Below are 27,284 nucleotides of genomic sequence, written 5' to 3'. Positions count from 1 at the left end.
GGCAGCGGTGTCCAGTGTCTGAGTCTTTGGTTGCCTAGCAACAACCTGCTTAGTAACTTGCGCAGTAGCAGTTTCAGGTTTCCTCAAAACTGCTTAAAAACGTGGAGAGAAAACTGGTTAAAAAGGAAAAAATCACGCCACCAGTTTGGCAACAAACTAATCAATAATTACCGATATCAACTGATATGAAACGCTTATGTCAAGGTAAGTTATTCAGCCATATTGTCCAACGCTAACACCACATGACCAACCCATTCCTGAAACACAAACAGCTAAAAGATAGAAATAAACATCAGTTGTACATCTTGACCCAGTTTTATTATCGATATGTCTCAAACATCGTCCGATACCGATGTTAGTCCCGATATATCGCGCATCGCCAGAAGAAACAAGTGAAACGCTGTTCAGATGCTTAAGACCTGTTTGATTCTGAAAACTGTTTAAATAATTTAACAGGTTTATTTTAGCGCTGCTCAAGATTCAGGAAACTGAAATTTAATTATTTGTTTATTTGCATCTTTTTTTAATATTGCAAAATAAATTAAAACTATGCAGAATGTGCCACTTTTGTGTGATTAGTCATCAGAATAATCAATTTCTAAAATAGTTTGTTGCTGCCATAAACTAATATATACTACCTTTATGATGCTGTTGTAGTTTCGTTATTTTGTATTTATTGTTTGTATTGATTGCATTATTTCTATTTATTGACAGAATTTGTGAAGGTCAGTCATTTAAATTTTGTATCACCTTTGTTTGTTTTTAGTGTTGCATGGACAACAAATGAAAAATAACATTTTGACTAATTCTGGATTTTTACAAAAATGTTTATTAATGTGCATTTAAATTAAATTGCTGTTTTATTCTGAATAATTTGAGAAACAGGGCATAACAAAGGAGTGTTTAATATACAAACATTTTATATTTATTAAATATTTTAACTTAGACAATATTGCAATAGATTTTATGTAACTTAACTATAATAGGCTGGAAACAATAATCGTAGACTAATTTAGTAACTAATTAATTGTTAACTCGAGTATAAAAATTATAACAAAGACCATTTGTTAAAAACAGTCGTAAAAAAGCAAAAACTGAACAATAAATATAAACATTTTGTATTTAAGATTAAAACCTTGTGTCTGTGAAAATGTTCTAATTATGACGAATAGTTTTAGCTTCACTAAAAGAATGCTGCTGTTGCATTTTAAACAACAAAAAAGTTGATTTTCTTGAAAAAGGAAATTAATTATTTGTTTATTTGCATCATTAATGTATTTCAAGTTTTGCATTAAATGATTTAAGTTATTAAATAACAGATCTACAGAATGTGTCAGAATAATCGATTATTAAAATAATTGTTTGTTGCAGCCCTGAACTAATTAATAATATAGAAATTATGTTTGATTCCATATTTCTGAATATGTAACGCAGGAGGACTGTATTCATGTATTAAATATTTTATGGTAAAGATTTTGACATTTTATGTCTCTGTGAAGTTCATCCAGATGTGGAGCGTCTCTGTAAACCTGTGAACTCTGACCCGATAACGAGGTTCTGGATGAAACCAGAGACGGCTCGGCTCACATGAAAAACGTTTTCCATCCGGCTCTTCGTCCTCCTCCTCTTCCTCCTCAGCTGCAGGTGAGCAGCAGCTGCTCAAACACTCTGCTGTCTTTGTTCTGCTGTTTGTCACTGCAGCCTCATGTTGCTGCTGCAGTGAGTTCCCGGTGCGGCCAGCAGGGGGCGCACGGCGGCAGCGGCATCAGGGCGTGACCGGGAGGAAGAGGAGCAGCAGTGAAGGACACGCTGCTGCATCCAGAGGAGGCACGACGGGGAAAGCTTCTGCTTCTGCTGGTTCTGATCAACACTTCTCCAGATTTTATCTGGACTTCTTCACTCCAGAACCAGAACATTGTTTAATTAGCAGAATTATATTTATAAATTTATCAAATTAGACGCAGAAAAACTCAATCAGAAATAATCTGCTGAAAGAAGTGAAGCTGAATTTATTTCTATCTTTTGTCTCTTCCACCTATCAGAGGAGGCGCCGGTCCAGGAGGGAAACTGTCGCCATAGCAACGCCCTCCAGCTCCTCCCGGAGGCCTGTTGAGCTTCTTTAGTCTCCCCAAAGTTAAATGTTCCCAAACAGTTAAATGTGTCACTTCCTCAAGCGAGAGAACAGATCAGCAACCTTCTTTCAGCCAGCTGACTGGCAGTGTGCAGCACCAGGTGTGGGAGGGGCAGCTTTCAATCAGCTGGAGAAAGTTCTGGTAACTAGAACACTGAACCATAAGAAGGGCGTGATGGGTCGTTGGCACATTCTGCTAATCGTGATGCTAGTTTTTCTTTAGCTTTAGCTAACTAGCTAAAATTTCCAGATAAATTTCTGTTTGTAAACATTCAGTTGAATAAAGTTTAATGTCTGGGTCGAAGTTTTGACTGTTCAGAATTTTTCGTAGTTACATGTTTACATTCATGCTCTTATTTTGAAAAAGCAGCAGTTCCATTTCCTCTTCTCACGGGAAATGCAGAGAGGTTAAATAAAAAATCTAATGATGTTTCTTCTGTACCCAGAATGCATTGCAGTTCTTCTAGAAGCTGATGTGCAACGTGTTTTCTGACTGGTCAGTTAGCTAAAACCAGTAACAATAAAACAGAAACCATGAGAGAAAGAGCTGTTCCAAAAACGGTCCAGGTGTTTTTTATTTATTTTTTTAATTCAATCGTGTTGAGGGTCATGAACTCTGCTGTTATTGAAACATGGTTGAATTTAGCTCTTAAATACCATGTTCATTTAGCGCTTTAGCGTTAGCATAGTCAATGTTTATGATTAGCGCTTTAGTGTTGGCGCAGCTAGTTTTTTAGTTGGCAGTGTGAAACTGCCAATCGCTCCATGCTAGCTCACATCAGAGGTTTGTCGTCTCCATGACAACACCCTGAGATGAACAAACCGGACCCGGATTAGTCCAACCAGGAAGTTCAGGCAACAGCATGAAAAGCAGATGGAGAACAGAGGCTGTGTTTCCAGTTGCTGCAGCAACGGTGAGGAGGGAGATCAGAGCTGCAGCAGAAGATCAGAGGATTTAAATTAAGTTCATTTTTCAGCAGGAAGTCAGTTCCTGCTGACAGGAAGTGGAACAATCTGGATCAGGATCAGCCTGATGAGCCTTCAGCTGGACTTATAGGGTGGAGACAGATGGACAATCAGTCAGTCAGTCAGTCAGTGATTCAGTCAGTCAGTCAGTCAGTCAGTGATTCAGTCAGTCAGTCAGTCAGTGATTCAGTCAGTCAGTCAGTGATTCAGTCAGTCAGTCAGTCAGTCAGTGATTTAGTCAGTCAGTCAGTCAGTGATTCAGTCAGTCAGTCAGTCAGTGATTCAGTCAGTCAGTCAGTGATTCAGTCAGTCAGTCAGTCAGTCAGTGATTCAGTCAGTCAGTCAGTCAGTGATTCAGTCAGTCAGTCAGTGATTCAGTCAGTCAGTCAGTCAGTGATTCAGTCAGTCAGTGATTCAGTCAGTCAGTCAGTGATTCAGTCAGTCAGTCAGTCAGTGATTCAGTCAGTCAGTGATTCAGTCAGTCAGTCAGTGATTCAGTCAGTCAGTGATTCAGTCAGTCAGTCAGTGATTCAGTCAGTCAGTCGGTTTGGTTCTGCTGCAGCGTTCCAGTAACCGGCGGGTCGCCCTCCAGGTTCTGATCATTCCCTGAACCGGATCATGAATTATGGAGAAGCTCTTGTGACTCCGTCTCTCCTCTCTTTAAGGTTAGCGTCGCTCGCTCGCTCTCTGACCGCCTCTCTCTGCCTCTGACACACACTGTCTCCATGGCGACGCTCTTAAAGGGCCACGCCAGCCGGTGACTGCTGAGGCTCCATCAGTCTGTAGCTGATCCAGATCCGTCTACAGGCATCGAAATGCTGCAACATGATTGGCTGATTCACCGGTAATCTAACAGTTTTTAGGAACTGGAAGAAACTCAGTTAAACGAGTCGATCTGAACGGAGAGCTTCAATTTCTGATTTTTATTTGGGTTTTTTAAATATTGATGACATCAGGAAGGAAGGAAGGAAGGAAGGAAGGAAGGAAGGAAGGAAGGAAGGAAGGAAGGAAGGAAGGAAGGAAGGAAGGAAGGAAGGAAGGAAGGAAGGAAGGAAGGAAGGAAGGAAGGAAGGAAGGAAGGAAGGAAGGAAGGAAGGAAGGAAGGAAGGAAGGAAGGAAGGAAGGAAGGAAGATGCATTTTCCATATTATCATTTAAATCCCGTCAGGAAGGTTAGCGTTAATAAAAATATAGTCCCAGTATTTTCTCCTGCAGACGAGGATGTTTGTCAGAAGAATAAATGAAAGCGCAGCAGCTAATTTAGCGTTTCCAGAGTCCGTCAGCACTTTGTGTTGATGAGTTTATCTGCAGCGGCGGATTCGCTCCAGAGACGCCGTTCTGTTCGCTTCCTGGCCTCATAAAGTCCGTCTCTGGGAGGAAGCGTCGCCTCGGCCTGGATCTGGGGAAACGAGTCTGGTCTCGCCAAGTCCCAGTTGTTTCTGCGCTAACGGGTCCAGGCAGTCAGACTGACTGCTGCTGCTGAAACTTTATTTAGAGTCACTTTGTGCTTCACAGAGACGAATGTTTACATTAATATGACAAACTAAGCTAACCAAGCTAAACTGCTGAGTCAGGCCCATTGTCTCCACCCAGAAGAAAAGCAACATTATGGATGGATGTTCTTCTCACTAATGGACTCTGACTCTATTAGGACAGTCGGTAATATTCCCTATCTGAAGCATTAGGAGGCATTAGTGAACATTAGCGAACATTAGCCTCTCTATATGAATCTGAACACTTTATTTACTCTGCTGAGGTTCGTCTGTCTGAAGGTTTTCTGTTGCTTTGAAATGTTAAAAATTCTTTGTTTTCATCATTCAGGGAGACAGATTTAGAAGATCTGACAAGTTTCCTGTTAAAACGGTTCTGGTTCTGGTTCTGGTGTGACTGATGAACATCATGAGGAGGATCTGTTGGTATACAGGAATATTCTGGAAGGATATGGAAAACTGTTCCCAACTAAAAATCTGAACATTATTTTCACAATTAAAGTTTCTAAGTGATGCAGAACTATATGGTTAACTTTTTAAGTTATATATGGTAAATTTCATATTCACACCTCCAGACAATTTCAATTATACAGTACAGACCAAAAGTTTGGACACAATTGTGTGTCCAAACTTTTGGTCTGTACTCAGTACATATAGGACTAGCTGTTAAAATTAACTTTAAATGCTAAACATAACTTTATTCAACTGAAAGGTTTACAAAACAGCAAAGCTACAAAAGAGTTTAATAAAGATTAGTGCTTAAAATTTATCTGGAAAATTTATTTAGGGGAGGCTAAGTGTGCTAAATGTTTTCAAAGCTAGCTAAAGCACAGAATAAAAAATTAGCTGCACTATTAGGATCAAGCTATGTGAAGATGGTACATAACTTTAAGTTGATTGAATAACCTAAGTTGTGAATTTTAATTGTTTATGTTGAGAATTATAGAATACCGTATTTTCCGCACTATAAGTTGCACCTAAAAACCTTCAATTTTCTCAAAAGCCGACAGTGCGCCTTATAATCCAGTGCGCCTTATAACCCACTGCGCCTTATAATCCGGTGCGCCTTATATATGGACCAATATTGAGCCACAACTGGTCTCACAACTACAGTAAGCAGCCGCCGACTTCATTTCCCCCGTAGAAGAAGAAGCGCGCGGTGCAGGCTGGGTTTTGTGTAAAGTCCCCAAAATGGCTCCTATTAAGAGACGAGCTGACGACGCAGTTTAAGCTCAAGGCGATCAGTGATGCAGTAGAACATGAGAACAGAGCAGCAGCAGAGAATTTAACATGAACCAATCAATGGTTATAGTGGAAGTGGATATATATTGTGATTTGATTTACAGTAACAGTATCAGACTGTTTTTTACATGTTTATTGAATCGAGGAAAAGTTCCCCTCCACTATATGTTACACCTTGCTGTTGTTAAAAGATAAACTTTCACCAAAATACCACGTCACTGACTTTACCTCAGGAAAATAATAAAACAGCTGTTTATACGGAGTTTCAGAACGCTGGTTTGTAATCTATGAATAAAGTTTGACTGACCTCTCTGACTGTTTTGTTGACATTCCCTTTAGCGCAGCTCCATCTAGTGGATGCATAACGTAACCGCAGCCTCTGCTGTAGCGGCTATTCTATGAGCCTTATAGTGCAGAAAATACGGTAAACGTTGAAACTTTACAACCTGCTGTGTATTAGCTTGCTAGCCTGTTAGCTTCACAAGCTAACATTGATGTTCTCAGAGGGTTTTTAGTCATCAAAATCATCAGAACAAATTTCAAACAATTTAACATTTCAGTACAAACTCAATATTTCAGTTTTGTACTTAAAACATTTTCAAAGTTTTGGGCCTCTGGTAAGGCACAGACTCACTAGTGGAAGGGAAAATTTGCAATGTCATAAATTATTGTTAAATTGATTTTAAAAAATAAGACTTTATCCTAGAATGGCTAGAGTTAGTCCACTTTGACGTATACCTATATCGGCTTCGATAGTCCAACTGGCCTGAAGGATTTTCTCTAGCAGGTGCTTTTGTTCTGTAAATAGGGCCATTACCTTATCAGTACCCTGGTAATGGCCTCAACGCATCTCACAGTTGCACAATTGTTCCTTAGACTTCGACTTCGACTTCGACTTACTTTGTTGTCATTTTCAACAGTATAAAATATGAATATAAATCTAAATATAACATATAAAGTGCAGGACTGACAGTAAAATAGAAGTTATTTAGCTCTGTACATGTGCAAGGTATAAAGTGGAGACCAGTTTTTGAGTGCAGTCCAGTTAAGAGTTCAGCAGTCTGATGGCAAGTAGGAAAAAGCTGTTTCGGAACCAGGTGGGCCTGCACCGGATGCTGCAGAACCTCTTTCCAGAGGGCAGCAGGGAGAACAGTCCATGGTGGGGGTGTGAGGGGTCACTGATGATGTTTCGGCCTCAGGACACGCATCCTGCATCGATGGTTGACCTGACACTTCGCCCTTTTGCCTGAGCTGGGTGTGGAAGGTTGTTGCCGAAGCAGTTTCTCCTTGTGTGCCTTCTTCTCACTCACATGAGAGTTACCGAACTCTTTTGCAAGCTCAACCAGGAAGTCCACCCGTCTCTCCTGCACCCCAATGCATGCCTGATAAAGCACATGTGCATTCAGTGCTGCCATGTCAATCATGTTTGCCAGGTTTGCTGACCAGCTGTCACATAGTGATGGAACCTTGGTCACCCCCCGCAAGATTATGACTGAAATAAATGCCATTAGTTCTTGTGAACTAAATAGGTGAAGCAGTCACCTATTTATCCTCCACAGCACAAAAGGCTGCATGCAAATTTGCATGTGCAAAGTCTCCCAGATTTCTTTTGCTTACCCTTTTTGCATGATTTTTTTGAGGTGGATCAACACAATTAATTTGGTTAGTTTATTTCTAAACTGTCATGTTATACCCTCTTAGCTTTATTTCAAAGAGAAACATTACTAATTTCTTTTAGAAAAACCTTTGCACATTTCTTGAAACAGATTGTATGTTTTGCAAACTCTATGTACATTTGGCAAAATGACCTGGATAATGCAGCACAACATCATGGATCAGCTGCAAAAGGTCACATCTCTCCAAAAACACTTCATGTATGCTTCAAAACTAAACTGAAGAGCACTACCTACAGGAGACCTGATCTCCTGCTGGTATCATAGATACCCACCCCCAACATGGACTATTCACATTCCTACCTTCTGGCCTGACGGTCAACGACCACATTTACAATTGAAGAAGGGATGCTAATTTGAGCCATCAGAGTCGTCAGGGTGGACTCCGGCCTATTGGCCCTGTTGAGCCGATATGGGAAGGACTCGAAAACTGTATCATCCTAGTGTTAACATTCAGAGATAAACTTCTCCTTTATTCCTTTAATATAATTACTCTGATGATGTAAATCTATAAATACTTTTTCTCTGCTGCCGGGAAGCACCTGCTCCTCTGAACAAACATCTGTGGGATAAAAGGCGCCGTCAGCTCTTCACTGTCGCTGAAGCTCTGAGGTTTGAATCGATGGTAAACAGATAAACTCCTCCATCAGTCAGCTCTGAGTTGGTTTCCTCTAACAGCTTAACTCCATAATGAGGAGAGCTGCCAGCAGCTGGCAGTGATGGAGGCAGCAGGGAGGGAGTCTGGACCTGCTGAGCTCAGCGCCTCCTGCTCTTTATCTTTATCTCCTCATGCTGGAGGAGGGGAAGAGATGCAGCAAAGACTCAGCAGAACTTCAGGTCACAACGAAGGAAAACGTTCATCTGTTCGTTCTAAAGCTCCTGCGATTCTGGACACGTGATCCATCCTGACACGAACAGAATATTTCTAGAACACGAACATCTGGAAACCGTTCTGATGAAGTTCATGAGAATTTCCTAATTGTAGACATTTTTCTTTCTCCTCTGAACCCAAAAACTCAGTGACACCTGCAGTACCAACCAATTGAAAGAACCGACCAACCAAAACAACCAACCAACTAACCAAACAACCAAACAACCAAAACAGAACCAGGAGAAAACCTTCTTATACATCAGACAGCAGATGGGGGTTTTTATGTTATTGAACTTTACAAATGTCACCATTTCAAACTAAAAGTTTAGCTTACAAACTAAGCTAAATAGTTTGTAAGTAATTTGGATTGGAGCTAAATATTAGGTTAGCTCAGACCTAGCTTGTTACCTGGGTCTTCCAAACATTTTTATAAACTGCTTTTCAGTTAAAACACTGGATGAGTCTTTTTCAAGGCAATACCGGCGTTGAGCAATGGATCTACAGCAACGGCGTCTGCACCAACTCACCAGTTTACAAAACCCAACTTTTATTTTGAAAAATACACTCAAAGTTAGCTAGTAATTTTGTATATCAGCTATTAACTAAATGTTTAGTGTTGACCTGAAATTTACAATTGAATGACTAACATGGTGAAAATATGACTGAAAAATGAACCCCCATGTTTTTCTATAAATTATTGCTGTTCATTTTTAACAGTGTAATTTTGACTCCGTTCGGTGCAGCTGTCAGTGGATCAGCACTGAAAACAGAGAACAAGATAAACAGCCACAGAAAAACAGAAAGACAAAACCTGAAGTCAGACGTTTCTGTGATGAACTCAGCAGGAGGTCAGAAGGTCACATCTGAACTGGATCCTGGATCCAAACTCCAAGAACTGAAGTAAAGAACTGGAGAACCGGACCAGACAGACAGGAAAGAGGAGGAACTGGTTCAGACTGAATGGACCAAACCATTCAGTAGAAATGGAAAGTTCCCAGATCTCAACCTCAGAATTTTTTTTTTAAAGATTTTAACTTTTTTGCTCCACTTAAAGTTGTAAATAATAATTTTAGCAAATAAAAATAAATAAATGTTGATTCTCAAGTTGGAGTCAGGATGTGAGGGATCTCTGCTCCTAAGCGCTGTCTGTGTAGTCGGCTTGAGTCGGGTCGGATCGGATCGGATTATATCGGGTCGGGTCGGATTATATCGGGTCGGGTCGGATTATATCGGGTCAGGTCAGGTCGGATCGGATCGGATTATATCGGGTCGGGTCGGATTATATCGGATCGGATCGGATTATATCGGGTCAGGTCAGGTCAGATCGGATCGGATTCGATCGGATCGGGACGTTAAGGCTGTGCAGCCTTTCAATCAACTCGACCCGGTAAGAATTGTTCCAGTACAAAGATCCATCAGGGATCCGGAAACATTCAGCATCAGAGAGAGACGGACAACAAGGTCCTGCCTCAGAGAACCATAAAGATGGTTCAGAACCAGTTCAGAACCAGTTCAGAACCAGTTCAGAACTAAAACTGGACCAGAGACTAAACATAACCAACAGAGTAGAAAGTACATTTATTTAATGAAGGACAAACATCCATCCATCCATCCATCCATCCATCCATCCATCCATCCATCCATCCATCCACTGTACATCATGTACGGCTGAGGCAGAATTGCAGTTGAAGTAAGACATACTGCCCCCTGTAGGTTGCTGTTAGCATCAATTATAATTAATGTTTTTGAACATTTTTGTGGAAAATTTGCATCAGAACAAAATAATCTGTTGATTTTGTGTGAATTCTCCCAATAACAGAATCAAAAACTGGCAGGACTGATATTTGTTCTTGAATTAGTTGATATTTTTGTTTTATTTCCAAAGGTTTGTAGCTTAATTAATAGTAATTGTTTATGTCAGGCAGGAGAAACTGGTAAAGCTGCAGATATGGGACCAGCATGCACTGGGGCGGGCCGGCGGTGGAGCAGGAGCCAATAGGAAACCTGCTCCTGCCTGCGTCATCAGCATACGAATGAACAACAGAACTGTTGTTACTTTGGCTCCATAAACAAAAACATGCCACACTTTTCAGTTTCTCCTTCCACTTCACAGTGAAGGTGCACTGTAAAAAATATTTATATATTTGACAGTGATAAACCGTAAAAACATGTCAGGAAAAACCATAAAGCAACGTCAACCTGTTGATTTGATGTGAGGTGAAAACAATCATTTATACATTTTACATTAATTTTATGGCTTGTTTTCATGTTAATTTTAGCAAAAATGATTGTTTTTTCCATTAAGTTAACACATTTAGTTTTGCAGTGAAACATTGACTCCAGCATCATTTCAACAGTAAAATCAACGACGACTTCGAACCGTGAAGAAAACTAAATGTTTCACAGCTGCTGGTTTTTCACCAGAAAATTTACATTTTTGTTTTTACAGTGTGAGTTTGACCCGAACACGACGGACCGGTCCGGATCCGTCTGGTTCTGCTGCGTGTTCTCTATGACACAGAGTCCTGTTCTGACCCAGTCTCTGGTACTGATCCAGTCTCTGGTTCTGATCCAGGCTGTGGTTCTGATCCAGGCTGTGGTTCTGGCCGTGTTCGGCCCGCCAGCGGAGCGCCGACAGGAAGCCTCAGGTGTTTGTGTCTCAGGTTTCTGCTGGATCACAGAATTCCCTGGAGTCCGGTGAAACCGACCTGCGGGTCGATACCGCGCTCTGATCCGCCGTAAACAAACACACTGGCGTTCCCTCAGGAAAGACCGCGTCCCCTTGAGGCCCCGCCCATTTAGGCCCCGCCCCTTTGGTACCCGCTCCTTTAAGCCCCGCCCCCTGCTGGTCACACAGCTTATTCTGAGGTTTCGGGCCTGAATGGGAGGATTATCCAGCAGGTGGGAATAATCCTCAGACATTCAGCGTTTCTCTGATAAACACAAACAAACCTGCAGCGTTCTGGTTCTGGTTCTGGTTCTGGTCGGCTGACGGCTGCCGATTCACTGAACACACTCTGAGCAGCAGCGAGCTGACTCATGGCAGGGCCCGGCTACACCCAGAATAAACTCACTGCTTCCATCAAACCGTCTAAAATGATCTGGAAGCAGGATAAAAATAGCCTTCTGGCTGAAAATACATCTGACGGTAAAAAAAACCCTGCTGGGCGTCTGAAAACGGAGAACATCTGAGTTCTTCTGCTGCTCAACATTTCTGGATGGAAAAGGATAAAAATTAGTTTCAGCCTGAATGTCTGCAGAACTCAGAGCTGATTGCAGCTTTTCACGGCTCTGATGTCTGCGGACGGTTTAATGGAGTCTTCCTCATCTCAAAGGAGAAATCTCCACTGGACCTATTTACTGATCATCGAACCAACCCTGTTAATTATGTCACCGCTGAAACGTTTAAACAGGCAGAAGATTTCTGCTCTCTGCAGATTTACTGGTCTTTATATCACTGTTTTCAAAAACTAATCAGCCAATCAGAATGAGTTACAGTGAGCAGAACAAGAAATGTTCCACAGCTAAAAAGCTAAAGAGCTAGCTGCGCTAACCCTGAATCGCTAGTCATGAACATTAAAACATGTAAAGTATAACGTTAACCTGGAGCTGGAAGGTCTTTCAACTGCAGCTATGATTTAAACTGAATTTAGCGCTTTAGCATTAGCTTCTGATAGATATCGTGTCAGTGAAGCATTTTAATGTTAGCTTCCGCTATATACAACGTTGGTCTGTCGCTTTAGCGTTAGCAGATCTGCAACACCCTTAGATTTTCTATTTATGTTAATATCTTGTGCTTTACTGTCTTTATTTCATTTTGTTCTTGTTTGAAATAAAATCATTGGGGAAAAAGAGGAGAAAGAATTAGAGCATGAATATAAACTATAGTTTATAACCAAAACTTCAACAAACATGTTGAATTTTATTCAACTCAAAGTTTACAAAACAGTCAAGTAAATAAGATCTGAAATCTGGAAAAGTTCATTTAGAGGAAGACAAGTGGGATTTTCAAAGTTAGCAAAAGTACCAAAGGAAAAATTAGCTTCTCTGTTAGCATAATATTAGCATATTAGCGAAAGTGTGCCCACCAGTGAAAGGTCTAATCTTTTACAGGAGAATCTAAATTTGATTTAGTAAGAATGGGTTTTCAGATGAAATATTCTATAAATGACTATAAGTTTAATTAGCAACTTTTCCCTTTAATATGATATTAGAGACACGTTAGCTTGACTGCACTGATTTTATCCCAGCATTAAACTGTGCAGGCCCTTTGTCTGTCTGAGAATATTCAAAGATACTTAACGTCTCAGTCAAGATGGCCGCCTCTCTCAGGCCACAGTCAGTTTCCTCTGGAGCGCCTCAGGGCTGACGGCTCAGAACCCGTCACATCTGCAGATGAACCAGCTGGATGATCTCAGTTAAAAGTTTAACCTGCTTGATTCTGACCCTGAACCAAAACCATGAAGCAACACACGAGCCACGCAGACTCTGGACGTCATGACAACTGTTCCTGACTGCCTCCATGTTTCCAGTTTGGCTCGCCCGCTTCCGGTCCCAGGAGGATGGACTCCGACCATCTGTCGGCCCGGCGGGCGGTCGGCGCGCTCCGTCCGTTATCTGCTGCTACGCTTTCATCTTCTCCTCACACCCCGTCACCAATCTGTCCCCACCGTCCCCACCGTCCCCTGGAGGACGGATTTCTGGGAACCAACACTAAAGAACCGTTTGGATTCTGTTGGAAAAACAGCTCAAACGTCCGACAGTTTTAAACATATTTAAATAAAACCTGTTCTCAGGTGGAAAAGGCAAATAGCTTTAAATCTGTTTTAGAGGCGAAGGACTGCAGGCAGGACGCCATGATGGACCCAACCAACAGGCTCCACTTCAACCCGAAGAAAGTTGCTTTGAAGGAAAAGCTTTTTGAGAAACAAATCATCTAGAAAGAATAATGGATATACAGCTGCTGATTATTATTAATCGATATGAATAATAATCATTTTGAGTTTGTTTTCACCACTGCAGTTCAGAACCAACCAGAAACCAGAAGATTTGGTGGGAAAATCCTGCAGGACGTCCGTCTGTTTCCCCTGAATGAAGTTTCTAAGGTTTAAAACGGAAACAAAACGATGACTCCACTTCACTGGCGCAGATTTTAATCTGAGTTTTATCTCATCACACAACATTTACACCAGATGAGGCCAGAGGCTGGACCAGTGTCTGCTGTCTCATCGGCCCACCTGTCTGCACACAGTCCTCCCAGCTCCCCACAATCCCACCAGTCCCCCCAATTGCACCAGTCCTCCTAGTCCCACCAGTCCTCCTAGTCCCACCAGTCCTCCCAGTCCCACCAGTCCTCCCAGTCTTTCTGCAGGTTCTGCTGCATCAGTTTCTGGGTTGAAAACAAACAGTCTGCACCCCATCCCATAATAACCACACCTAACAGCCCCAGCAGCTGCAATCAGGATGGAGCAGCAGGATACTGCAGCACCATCCATCCGTTCATCCATCCATCCGTTCATCCATCCATCCATCCATCCTCCATCCTACCTGCCGCCTTCTCTTTCTCTTTCTCCATCTCCGGCGGTCTTCCTCCGGCCTGCTGCTGCTTCCTTCCCGGTCAGCTGATCCCAACAACAGGCGTCGGTTCCCGGGGAACAAGTCCGCTGCGGAGGAGGAAGAGGAGGATGAGGAGGAGGAACAAGGCGCGGTGTTTTTCCTCCTCCTTCTTCTTCTCCTGTCCTTTTTCCGTCTTCCAGTCCTCCCTCCTGCGGACGTTCGGGCTCGTGCGTTCACCTGGTCCGGTCCACGCGCCGCTCTCTCTCTCTCTCTCTGCACGCGCCTACTGCTGCAGCCCGAGACAGGAGTGACGTCACCACCGGAAGAGTTTTTAGGGTAACTAAATCAGGATAGATTTGGGGTTAGAGGTCAGTGTGATACTCCAAACTCTACTGCACATGCGCAGACATTTTCATAAAACCAGTTAAACAGCCAGTTTCTAAAAATCCTTTGAAGTTTTCGCCAGTCCAGTTCAGAACAGGGTGACCAGGACTGGCCCGAGGCTGCTTGGGGCCCTGGGCAGGGCAGGACTTAGGGCCCCTCTTCCTGTTGAAGCTACTTAACAAAAATATTAAAAAATGTTTTTCTTTCTTCCATGTTGGTTAAATCCGTCACCTGGAGACAGATAATCTGTGAAAGGATCGGTCTCCTCCACCGCCGCCCTGAGCTGCTGTGGCTGAAGAAACGCACCCAAAACAACCAATCAGAGTCAAGGGGAGGGGCTTAATGCTGTCAATCAACCTCATGTACTCACTGCTAAATGTGGTAAAGAATCAACTTACCGCTGCAGGAAACGGTTTATATCAGTGGCTAACTAGCCTAGCATTCATGGCAATTTAGTGGAGAAGCAGCTGCAACATAGCAGAGAGCAGGGGGTTCTGAGCAGCGCATACATGTGGATGATTGACAGCACTAAGACCCACTTCCTGGCTCTGATTGGCTGTTTCTGACAATGATTGTATTTCTACTGTTAACTGATTTTTTCACTGCTGTTCTGAAAACTTATGATCGATTAGTAAAGTTTGACTGTGGAGTGAAATTAAACATCATGACGGACGATTTACCGATTTACCAAAACACCCGAGGAAGATTTAACAGTTAAAACAAGACAAGAAACTCATTGAATGATAAATATCTGTTTTCAGTTCAGTTTATTTATGTTCACAAGTGTCGTCTTGAGAAAATAAAAACCATTACAGTAACTGATCCCAGTTATCAATCAGTTTATTATTCAAATTAGTTTAAACCAGACCAGAGGTCAGAGGTCACAGGTCGATTAGCATTCACACCTCACCAAACGGACCGGAGTTTATAGCCTGAGGGACCGGAGTCGGGTTAAAGTGACTGAACTGGGCTGGTGGGAATGTAGCCTGAATCACTGAGAGGTCAGAGTTCGCCGGGTTAAATACTCAAATAATTCCTCTGTAAATGTTCAGTTGATGTGAAATTAAGTGAAAAAGCAGCTAAAGTCCAAAACAGCCTCAACTCGCTACGGAGCTAACGAGGTTCACTGGGAAATCTGGATCACAGGACGGAAAACAAACTGGAGAAGGTTCTGTTTCTGTACAGCGTCAGGGCTTTTCTCTGAGCGCTTTGTACTTTCAGCATGTTAGGATGATGGATGGTTTCCCGTTGGCACGGCAACGAGCTCAGCCATAAACGCAGCAGGACGGAGAGAGGCGGAGAGCAGGTGGAGGACAGGTGCTGAGACGACAGGAAGCTGGAGGGAAAAACAACTGAATCAGGAGAAAACAGGAAGCAGAATCAGAGAACAGGAAGTAAGAAACTTTAGGATGGAAGCTGAAAAAAATGAATAAAAGAATAATGACCCGAGAATTAACACATTAAAATAAGAGAAAAAATGTGGGAAAATTCATTATTTCTTTGCTTATTAGAAATAATAATACTGGTCACACACTGTTGTGGGACACCAGCTCCAGTCTTAAAGCACAAGTCAGCCGGTGTGTTAACAACGTTTAGGTAGGAGTAATCAGACTTTCATGAATTATTAGATTTACTGCCAAGAAGTGTCATAAAAACAGAAACAAAATCAACCAAACATTAAATTCTGAGTTTCTGTGAGAAAGAACATAAATCTGAATAAATCTGGAAACCGACAGCGAAATGAACTGATAGTGTAAAAATAAAAGAAACAGCTGAAGAACGGAGGAGAGAAGAAATGAAGGGGTGAGACAATACGGAAAATGAAAAGGAAGAAAAGCAGAGAAACAAAAAAGACTAAACAAAAAAGAAAATGATGACAAAATAAATAAAAATAAGAAAATAAAAAGTTAAATTATCACAAAACAGCAGGAAAAAAGAGAAGATGGAAATTAATTATGTAGGAGAGAAAATGATTGAAAAGCAGGAAGAAAGGAAAAGACAAACAGGAAGTGTTACCAGAGAGGAAAACTAAAAACAGAAACTAGAGAAACTAAAAATCATCCTGAAGCTGAAAGACATCCAGGTTCTTTATTCATCATGACGGCTTCCAATATAAAACTATAAAAATAGAAATAGAGGAAGAAAAATGTAAAAATAAGAAACAAAATGGACAGAAAATCTTCAGGAGCTGCTGCGCTCACTGCTGCCCCCTGGCGGCAGTCAGACGAAACTACAGCAAACCACAACACCCGACTGAGATCAGGAACCAGGTCACGTGTCTGCTTTTAAACCAATCAAAAGAAGTCACAGGTTTCCCATAAACCATGTTCAGCAAGTATGAAAAGTTTTCTATCCTTATTTATTTTACCTTCTGAATCCTTTAAAAAGAAATCAGTACTAATTTACTGTAAGGATAAATAGTTTATCAGTTCATCTGCAAGGGCTTTAGAAATCATTAATAACTGTTTATTAATGATTAGTAAAGGTGAGCAGGAGACGATATGCTAAAAGTTATGTTTACAAATGCTTATTATGTCTGAAATTTTTAGTATAACTAAAATGAGCTGATCTGACTCCAGATTTTTCTCTTTCTCATCCTTATTGTATATTTTCCTAAACAATCCTAACATTTGTTATCATGACTTTTCTGGAGAACATTTTTCGTTTTCTCTTTGTTGCTCTGTGAAATAAAACCTGGTGAAGCACCAGAGACCCGCAGGAATCCACATTTCTAGATTTCAAGTTTCAAAGCTGCTTCTGCAGGTTAGGGAACATTTTTCCATACAGTCTATTAAAAACGGAGATCCACAGGGTTCTGCTCTTGAGCCTGTAGTTTTAGTCTTATTTTCTATATGTATAGTATAATAAAGTTTATCTTCATTGAAACAAAATGAAGATTTTTTTAAAGTTTTTTTTTAATGGATTTTTGTGAAAATGTAAAAAAAATAAAACAAAATCAGGTTTCCAACCTGATAAGAGAAACAGATCTGAGTAAATATTTCTTGTAATTGAACGTAATTATTCCATGGAAAATCTTCATTTGTCATGTCTGGATTTAAAAACATCAGTTTTTTCTTAGTTGGGTTTTAGAATCATAAGGAGATTTAAAGGAGGCAGCGATATTAAAAAATAAACATTTCTGGTTAAGTTATGATTTATGAATAAGAGTCAACCGAACAGAGGAGAGAGGAGCAGAGGCGGTGCGTTCAGGTTAGACGTGTTTATGAGGACTCTGGTGTTACAGTGCAGGAAGTTCTCAACCATCTGAGTTCAAAACTAAAATCCATCATCAGCAGGAAGCAGCAAAACACAGAACAGAAAGAGTCACAGCCCAACAGGAGACCGGGTCAGAAAACACCGACGACATTTCCACCGAGCAGGAGAGTGTGTGTGTGTGTGTGTGTGTGTGTGTGGCACTTTGATGGCTTCAGGGCCTCTGAGTGAGTCAGTGGAGGAGCTGAGCAGCTCAGACCTGGAGTGTCTTCATGCTACGTGTCTTTGTGTACATTCACTAATTGCACTTGAGGATGAGGATATGTGGAGACGACATAACCGGCCCGACGGCCGCAGGAGAAGCCTCTTGTTTTGGTGGTGATGTTCGGGACAGACAGCCAATGTGGGAGCGGGTCGGCCGGGAAGCAGCCGGACCCGACCCGTCGCTTTAAACACAAAGAAGCAGCTGGAGACAAGAGTTAGCTTATCAAACAGGAAGTTCCTGAATCAAGTGACCATCCATGTGGAGGCGGCGACCTGCGACCCTGTAGCCGATGCAGGACCGTCATCCGGCAGGTCCACCTGACAGATGAGCCGACGGACTCTTCCACTTTCACACTAACCGGAACCAAACCCAGGAAAACTCATCCAGAAACTCCTAAACCCGAATTAAACCGGTTCTGTTCTGCTTAACCTACAGAAGTTATTGCTTAAACACATGATCTTACTAACAGCAGAACTGATATCAAACTGTGTCACCGGTTCTGGAAAAACATCGAGAAGACGAGAGGAGAGTCACATGTGCTGATAAGATGTAACTCCAGGGTCAAAGGTCACTCTGATATATTAGAGGTGAAGTATTTGTGACATTGACCTGATATTGAGGATAAAAAAGCATCAAAATGTTTCAGCTGCTATGAATGTAAAAACGTTTGCAGACGATTCGCTGATCTGTTCACAAAGTTTAGTAAAAATGTTAAGACCATGAGGGGATTTTTGTGAAAGCTGTTTGGATCTCCATGTCAGTCATTCTTCCCAGCAGAACCATGGTTCAGTTTAAACGGGTCACAGGAAGTCGGTTTCCTGTCCACTCAGCTTCAGCTCAGAGTTTAACGTGTCAGATCTCCACCAGGAGCTTCTGACACTCAACGTTCAACAAAACAGAGTTTTAGATTTAGCTCCTGTTTAAAGCTTCACTTGTTAACGAACTGTCACTGAAATGCAGGAAGTCGCCATGGAAACCGGTCTGGTTTTGACTCTCCAGGCATTTCCCCTCTGTAATATTCTTGCATTTTTTAATTGACAAGTTAATTGTGACAACAGCAGAGTGGACTTCATTTACCTGACCAACCACCAGGTGTCCCTACTGAGGCGTCTGCTGGTACCGACTCACCTAACTGGACGGTTTTGGTCCATTCGGTACTGCAGCCACTAACTGAAGGAGTCCAGCTGAAAATGCAGAAGTCATGAGAGTGACCCCGATACATTTCTAAAGATTCACAGCAGCGACTGAGCGTACGCTGAGCGTAACGGGAAACAGAAATCACGGCGGTGTCACGGGAGGAGCATTCTTGTGTCGGTGGCCGATGAGGAAACGTTAGCGGCAGCTAGCGGTTGTTGGTCGCGTAAATGTCAAAAACTTCAGGTACCTTAGTGTAAGTTTTACACCGAGGTTGAGAGCTTTGGGTCACAGATATCTCTCTGTAGGAGTCAAATATGCGTTTTATGTGTTTGGTCACCAGATGGCGCTGCTATATGAGCTGGAGTTCAACAGTTAGCATCCAGGTGGTTTTGATCATTGGTGTAAACGCTGTTCTTGTGTAGCTTCGGAGTTACTTCACGTTCTCCGTCTTATGGGAGTTGAATAAACTGGTGATGTTGCATTGAAGAAGAGCTGCCATTTAAATGCCACACCTGCTACAACGTTAGCCGCCTAGCACGTCCTAACCAGGCGGCTGCAGGCCAACACTTCACTACTGCAGCACTAGGCTCACTAGCTCCCCCTTCTGCAAGTTTAAAGCATATGAAAGTGGAAGAGGCCAGCGTCTGTCTGAAGGTTCCTGCTGTTTGTTCTTCACAACACAAAGAAACGCAACATGAACCAGATTTTCAGAGGAAACGCGGTGGAAGTGACAGCAGCTCCATCGGCACAGTGTCGCCTCTCCGCTCACATTCAGTTCAATTTAAAACCACAATCAGGAGGAAAGGAGGTGATTTTTACATTCTGTGCAAAATTAGACGAAAAGTAGCCCACAAATTAACATTAGTATGTTTTCCGTCCTTCTACACTCTTCAGTCAGTTTTTCTTCTACTTATTTACAGTTAGTTTCTAAGACTTTAGTACCGTCGTCCCCCAGCAGGGACAAGACATTCCTCAGAGGGACTGAATCCACCGTCACAGGATCTCTGCAGGGTCCACTCCTGGTTCCAAGACAACACAACAACTTCTGCCCCAGTTATTCACTCAACAACGGAGCTTTTACGTCTCCAATCAAGAGAACCCAAAATACACCGGATTTATTCAGGAAATTGATGTTTGTCTCTTTTCCAGGATCCCTGATAAGTCTCAACATTTTTCAGGACCAGCACTCGGATCAGGAGGTGGATTTCAGTCCCTTCCTTCAGTTTTAAGAACAAGCTGTCAGTTTAAAAGGCATTGAGAAGGTAAAAAACACAGGGCACACAGTGAAAAACCAGGGCAGAGGGGAAGGGAGTAGAAAAATAAAACTAAAAATAAGAAACTGTGGCAGATTACTAGACAATCACTTCACTTTGTGGCAGGAAACATAAAAAAAGTTAAAAAAAGAAAGTTTCAGAGGCAGGGTCACCGGGTGAAGGAGAGGGGAGGGGAACGTCTCAGTCTCAGAAGAACTTGTCGTCGATGCGGAAGTGCGGCCGCGTGACGTCGTCCGGGTTGATGAACACTGAGATGGACTTCCCAGGATTCTCCGTCACCAGCTGCTGAAGCTTCTTGGCGAGCCGATCGTCAGGCTGGTTCTCACCGCCGGCGTCGGACTGCGGCGACGGCAGGTTGGTGGAGCTGCCTCGCCACTGCACTTCCACCGTCAACCTGTTGGCGGCCTTGGCGTGCTCGATGGTGGTGCGGAGGTGCTCGGCCGGGTCGGAGCGCACCGAGGACAGTTTGCGGGCGTGCAGCATGGCCGTCTCATCGGACAGGTGCTCCAACATGTTGCACTGAGGGATGAAGTAGTTGGGACACATCTTGTTGACGAGACAGTGCTGCAAGTCGTCAATCAGGCCCAGCAGGAAGTGGGCGGAGAAGTCGTCCTGAGCCAGATAGTTGGCTGGGAGACGGTCGCAGGCCCACAGCATGATGCTGCGCAGATGGTAGGGACTGATGGCTTTGGGCCGGGACAACAGCTTGATGATGATGGCCTTGCAGGCCTGGTACGCCTGCATCAGGCTCGACGAAATGCACTTCTTCAGCTGAACCTCGCTGCGGGCGAACGACAGGCGCCACTCGTTCTCCTTGCGGCCTTTGTAGGAGCAGGCGGGGACGAGGTAGAAGCCGCTGATCACCTCCTCCTCTGTGATCTTCCCGTCCCAGAAGTGGTTCTCCATCAGCCAGCTCTGGGCCACCGCAGGCCAGCCTTTAAACGACACCACCGGGACGATGTCGTAGAGCATCCGGCTGCTGCCGACCCCCAGGATGACGGAGATGATGGTCCCGTTCCGATCCACCTTCTCCACCCTCGGCATCCCTCTCTGTGGCTTCTTCTGCACCTCCAGCAGCACAAGAGAGATGGACTGGTAGAACCAGTCGGCCACCAGTGTTGGGGAGAAGAAGTAGTTGGTGGTCCCGTTGATGTGATCGACGACAGTGCAGCAGTCCTTCCACTTGTTGATGGTTCCTTCGTCAAAGAGCCGTAGGCTGAGCCAGGAGTGGCCCAGCGCCGAGTGCCGCATGTCCAGGGTCACCGGCTGGTTCCGGTCGTGGAGTTTAAGTGCGGGGACCAGTAGAGTGAAGTCCATGTCGTAGTCTGTGCCGCGGGCGTAGACACTGAGCTCATCCAGGTCCATGTCCACCACACCTTCCCGAACGCCTCCAGAAAGGAGTAGGTACTCATTGGCCACTGGGAGCTTCTGGTCCAGTTTCTGAACCATTCCTAGACAGGAAGAAAGAACCAATCAGGAAATGAATGAGCTCATCATGCACAGAATGAAGTCCAACTGCAACAGTACTCACTTCTCCAGCCAATCACCTGAAACCTGGCCAGACAAATCTTCAACAGGTGGAGGGTTAAAGGCTATGAATAGTTAAGGCTTCCGAGAGTTTAAAATGTACTTTTGGTGAAAATACTCTGTGCTGGCGCAGGAATAAACAAACAGACAGAAGTAACTTACTGCAACGTTGTGTTTAATCTAAAGTCATGTACGTCACTGAGGAAGTGACCCCAGGAAAAACCCTCAACTCTCCAGTAGGAGACACTGATGGTGGGAAGCTACTGGACAGTAGCCACAGCTGCTCTGGGGACAAAGGCAAGGTTGCCCTCTGACCTTCTGACCACCACCAGTAGGCAACGTGTCCAATCGCACAACGGGACAGACGGACGGGCCGGCGTCTGAAACCGGCAACCCATGGGTCGAAGGACGAGCCAAAGAAAGAGCTAGAAGGAATTTCCCGTTTGGTTGAAAATTCCTTTGCAGTAAATCTTTCAAAACAAGAAAACTTTTAACTTCACTGAAGTGGTGCTGCATTTGGTAAGAAAATGTGTCGGTGGGTCAACGAGCAGAGTGGACCCACTGGACCCACTGACACTCTATAGCCACCAACACAGCTATAAAACCATTACCAAATCCTCCAACCAATGCAGAGCAGCACTGGTTGGAGGCAGCATAATGGTGCGGGGCAGCCGGTCTGTACACGGAGCAACAAGGGGCCGTTTGTCCCAGTCTGTCCCAGACTGGTGCCGTTTGTCCCGGACTGGTGCCGTTTGTCCCGGACTGGTGCCGTTTGTCCCAGTTTGCTCCAAAATCCACAGATTCATTTTCTAACAAATGCAGCAAATTTAACGAGAAATAACCGACTTTCTAAGATCTTCCATCCTGCAGGATCTGAAGGATTAGTGGCTGGACAGAGGGATTCTCCCGTCTCATCAGCGCCATCAGGAGGTAAAACCATCAGTCCCATTCATAAGTCAGAACTAACTCTGTTTCCTTTTGGGTCAGTTTGGGTCCAGCCCTGCTTTTGGAGGCGTTTCTCTAAGGGTGGCCGGTGGCCCCTCTCTGGGACCCCCGATGAGTCTGGACGGGTCATTGAGTCTGCAGATGGACCGGATTGGTCGGGTCCGGAGCTGAAAGGACTCCAGCCGGCTCCAGGCTGCCGAACGCATTCCAGCGCTGCGGTGAGGCGAACCGCCGCCTGCTTCTCAGACACTGTCAGATGAAAGGTCAGAGGTCAGTTCAGGAGGCCGAGTCTCATTCTAAATCATGTTTACTGTTTGTCCTCCTGCCGCTTTGTGGTTCATTAAAACGGTTGTCATGCCAACATAGTTTTAGACGTTTATAAATGTCCTTTATAAACGTGGATGTACTTTGAATGTGGATGAAAGACGAGAGAAAGCTGGGAATCTGTCCAGGACGACGCAGCGGATCCAACTCAGGCTGAACAGGTTAAAGGTCACAACAGGGAAAAAGTGAGGCGGCTTGATCAGCAGCAAAGATGTTCACAAGTCAGTCGGGAAAGAACAGAACCGGTCCAGTTTGTCCTCAGGCCAAAATTGTTACATGAAAATGTAACAATTATTTGTAAATCTTTACATTTTCATGCACAATGTTCTCTGACTCTTTAAACATTTACAGCCCAAAGCTCTGCTGGCAGCAGGGTGGCGCCGTTTAGAAACTGGGTTTTCCCGGCAGAAACTCGTTGGACCCGCCTGGGATTCATGGGTTCAGTTTCACAGAGCAGATCTTCATCACATCCGATACAAAATGGGACCAGGACTCGAGTCTCAGAGTCCAAGTCGAGTCTGGAGTCTAATTTTACTGAAGAGCAACTTGAGCGGTGAGTCTAAAGCACGGTGGTGGAGGGATGGTGCTGTGGGCTCACCATGGATCCGTCTGGACCGGTTCGGCTTATCGACTCTAGATAAGCTAGTTATGAATAATGCTGCATATTGAATGAAGTAAATATTGATTAAGTTTAATTAAACTTGTTTCATAAAAACCAAACATGTTTTGGGCTCAGCAGGAAACCCAAAGAACCGAACCGGGACACAAAACGAGCTCAACCCGAAGTGGATTCATGACGCTTTGGTTTGTTCTGGGGTCACGGCGCCATCAGGCCCAGATGGAACAGAGGTGTTGGGATGGTCTAGTCAAAACCTGAACCTGACTGAGCTGCTGGGACCTTCAGAGATCCGGCAGAACCCGGTTCTGATCCGGGTTCTGATTAATCCTCAGATTGTGTTTCCTGCTGAGTGAAACCAAAACGATTCATCAGGAATATTAATCTCTTCTGGGTAAAAATAATCCAGCAGGACGCAGAACTGGGCCGGTTCTGGTCTGGATGAACGATCCAAACAACCAGGAACAAAAAATTAAATAAAAGCTTCTGCTTCCTGTTGGTTGCTCAGTCAGAACCAACCCGTTTTACCGGGTTCTGTTCTGGGTTAGACTGCAGAACCGAATGGTTCCGGTTCCAGGTTCTCTCCGTCAGAACACAGCAGACCGCCCGGCGCCGACCCGATGGGCCGACCCGACCCGGCTGCCTCTGCTGCAGCAGTAAATCCTCCATCTGCCTCTTTTTTTAGCATCTTTCTCTAATCCCCTCTCAGCTCAGCGCTGGGTCAGCCCAGACCGGACCGGACCGGTCCGCCTGCAGCTGGGAGAACCTGAGCCCGGTTCTGCTGGGACCGTTTGGGTCCAATCAGAACCACCAAAATTAAACATATGACCCGATTTTACTGAGCGTGGCGATGGCAGCGCCATACTGTGGGGCAGGAAGAGAAATGTTTGTTTTTTTAGTTTGTAAACTTAAAAATTTAAATTTATGCTGATTATTTACTTAGTTAGCTAACTATTAGCTCCAAACTAAATTTTCAGCTAATATCCATTTTCACTTCTGATAAGAGGAAGTGGACTATCAAAATAAAAGCTGGGTGTAGACCGGATCCTTCCAAATTGATGCCGTTTCTGTAGATTTATTGGAAACGTCTGGATTGTCTTTAAACGCCTCATCCTTTGTTTTTAGCTGAAAAGAGGAAAAGAAACGAAGGAGAAACAGGAAGAACTTCAGCTTTTATTTTGGTAGTCCACTTCCTGTTATCGGTTAGTGACCTCATATATTAAAATATTTAGCTCTGAGGTAAATGTTTAGCTTCAAACTAAATATTTGGCTTGCTAACTAAAGACTAATTTGAAACTAAATGTTTAGTTAACCTACTAAATACTTAGTTTGAAGCTAAATATGAAGCTTCATAACTAAATATTTAATTTGGAGCTGAGGATTTATTATTAACGAGCTTAACATGCAGTGTGCTAAATATTACGAGCTAAATATACGATAATATGTAAATGTACTAAATATTTAGTTTCAAGGTAAATATTTAGCGTCATATTTCTCTCTGCTGTTTGTCATTAATGATTTATTTTAGTTGCTACATTAACTATTCAGAAATGCCTGAATCTGAAGTCGTCTCTAAATGTTTTTATGGCTCTTATGAATTATCTGTCTGTAAATGTTTTAACCAAAGAATCTGAATTATTCATGATGCTGTTCATCATTTTTCTGTTTTTCTTGTGAAGGTTCTGTAAACTCTGTGCTGGTGATGATGGAGAAATACAGGCTAAATATACATTTTTTAAAAATCATATGTTATTGAGTGAATAAAATATGAAAATCAAATGAAAATATCAATAAATGAATGACTAACATGGTAAAAAATGAGCCACATATTATTTTTCTGATGGCTGGATAGAAAAATAGAATGTTTTAGTTAAGCAAAACTAAAACATGTTTGTTTGAATTAATTTATTTATTAACAGTTTAATAAACAAAACTGATATCTAACAGTTAATTTCATTTAACTGTTAAACAAATAGCAGTTAAATCAGTTGTTATTTGTCTAAATGACTGTTAAATAAACAGTTAATTTATTTAACAGAATGAAATAAAAATGATTTATTTAATTATGTAATTATTTGTGTTAATTTTTACTGAGTAACTTTATGACAGAAAACCTTTTAGGAAACCAGGTAAAACCTGAATCTGACCCCAGATCTGCAGGCTGGAGCAGGTTTGCGTCACAAACACCTGAGGACCTGATCCCGGATCAGCGGTCCTGGATGCTGCTGCGCTGCAGCGCATCATCCAGCCTCCGGGCCGGTTCGGTTCGGTTCGGCTCACCCAGCATGGAGAAGATGAAGTCCTTGGCCGTGTGGATCTCCAGAGCACGCTGGTCGTCGTACTCCCGCTGGTCGTGCTTGCTGAACTCCTGGATGAGCCGGTTCAGGTCCTCCATGCGGGCCGCGGACCTGAAGTCCAGCTCGGGCCCGGAGCCGCCCTGGGGCAGCCTTCCCGCGGCCGAGGATGTGGGGCTGTTCCCGAGGCTGCCCGCCGAGCCGGGCCGACCGGAGAGCGCTGGCGCCGCCATGGTTCCTCCCTGCGGGTTCTCTCTACAGCTGGTGCCGCTGCCGTTGGGCTGTTCTGGGCCGAGCCAAACCGAACCGAACCGAGCCGCACCAAACACAAGCACCGGAAGCAGCTGCGCCGTCTTCACAATAAAAGCCCCACCCACCGAAAAAATCACTTCAATAAAACTGATTGATGAAAACATAATTTACTGTTGAACAGAGACAAGTGAGAGTAGCACCACTTCAACTTATTCTTTCTCAAGCAAAAGTAAAATGTAGCAAGAAATAACTCGATTAAGAGTAAAAACAGTGTTTAGTAAAAGTTTACTCAAGTACTGAGATCAAATATCGATCATTTAATATTTAAAACGTACATTATCAGACGAAAGAAAATATAAAGTGAAGTGGAAATTTTGGTATTTAAAGACAAAAATGACAAAATCAAAAGAAGGCAACAGAACATTTTCTCCAAATCAGTTTCTTTCTATATAAAACTTTCATGCCGTTTGTAGAGAATCTACACATTTTATTCAAGTAAGAGTAAAAATACTTCATAATAAAATTACTAAGGTAAAAGTAAAAATACTCCTCATAGTACATTTTTCAAAGAGTTGTACAAGTAAATGTGGTTGAGTTAAAGTAACTAATTTCCTAATTCTGGTGTTAAATATATTGAAAAATTAACATTAATAACGTTGTAATAATCAAAAATACAAATTGAAGTGAAGTAATGTGTTTATATGTATATTATAGTAAATAATCAAAGATTATGGGATGTTTACTAATATTCAAATATAGATAGATAGATAGATAGATAGATAGATAGATAGATAGATAGATAGATAGATAGATAGATAGATAGATAGATAGATAGACAGACAGACAGACAGACAGACAGACAGACAGACAGACAGACAGACAGACAGACAGACAGACAGACAGACAGACAGACAGACAGACAGACAGACAGACAGACAGACAGACAGACAGACAGACAGACAGACAGACAGATAGATAGAAGAGCCTTCATTGCAAACTCGATGAAGCTGTGGAAAACCACCCTTGAAGCCAACTGCAAACCACTTACACAAGTGTCCATCAAATGTGGCATACACCAAGGAGATGCTCTGTCCCCGCTACTGTTCTGCATAGGCCTGAACCCCC

The 27,284-nt window shown here is 43.1% G+C and overlaps 2 protein-coding genes and 1 long non-coding RNA gene across 4 annotated transcripts in view; 1 reads left to right on the top strand and 2 right to left on the bottom strand.

Moving 5' to 3' along the window:
- The window catches only part of fgf12 (fibroblast growth factor 12), a 35,769-nt gene extending 21,541 nt beyond the window's left edge, over positions 1-14,228 (bottom strand). The window contains exon 1 of the mRNA XM_005808242.2: positions 13,920-14,228. Within this exon, the coding sequence (XP_005808299.1) occupies positions 13,920-13,947 (28 nt within the window). The 5' untranslated portion in view covers positions 13,948-14,228. The remainder of the gene's footprint in view (positions 1-13,919) is intronic.
- On the top strand, positions 162-2,683 carry LOC111611901. Its single transcript, XR_002754294.1, has 3 exons — positions 162-204; positions 1,500-1,644; positions 1,721-2,683. It is a non-coding gene; the product is annotated as an uncharacterized LOC111611901 (long non-coding RNA).
- Positions 14,229-15,062: 834 nt separating the features above from the next.
- On the bottom strand, positions 15,063-26,239 carry mb21d2 (Mab-21 domain containing 2). Of its 2 annotated transcripts, XM_023350768.1 has the most exons (3): positions 25,894-25,977; positions 21,733-22,922; positions 15,063-21,652 (listed from the first exon to the last, which is right to left on the bottom strand). In XM_023350768.1, the coding sequence occupies exon 3, from the start codon at positions 21,648-21,650 to the stop codon at positions 20,388-20,390; it is 1,263 nt and encodes a 420-aa protein (XP_023206536.1). In that variant the 5' UTR covers positions 21,651-21,652; positions 21,733-22,922; positions 25,894-25,977; the 3' UTR covers positions 15,063-20,387. The 2 variants fall into 2 exon arrangements, with proteins under 2 accessions (XP_023206536.1, XP_005808331.1); XM_005808274.2 differs by lacking the exon at positions 21,733-22,922 and having other exon boundaries at positions 25,894-26,239.
- Between the last annotated feature and the right edge of the window lie 1,045 nt (positions 26,240-27,284).

Source organism: Xiphophorus maculatus, chromosome 18, assembly GCF_002775205.1.
Source record: "Xiphophorus maculatus strain JP 163 A chromosome 18, X_maculatus-5.0-male, whole genome shotgun sequence".
NCBI classification, from domain to species: domain Eukaryota; kingdom Metazoa; phylum Chordata; class Actinopteri; order Cyprinodontiformes; family Poeciliidae; genus Xiphophorus; species Xiphophorus maculatus.
The sequence above is the reverse complement of the archived record's forward strand: the minus strand, read 5'-3'. Positions and strand labels throughout refer to the sequence as shown.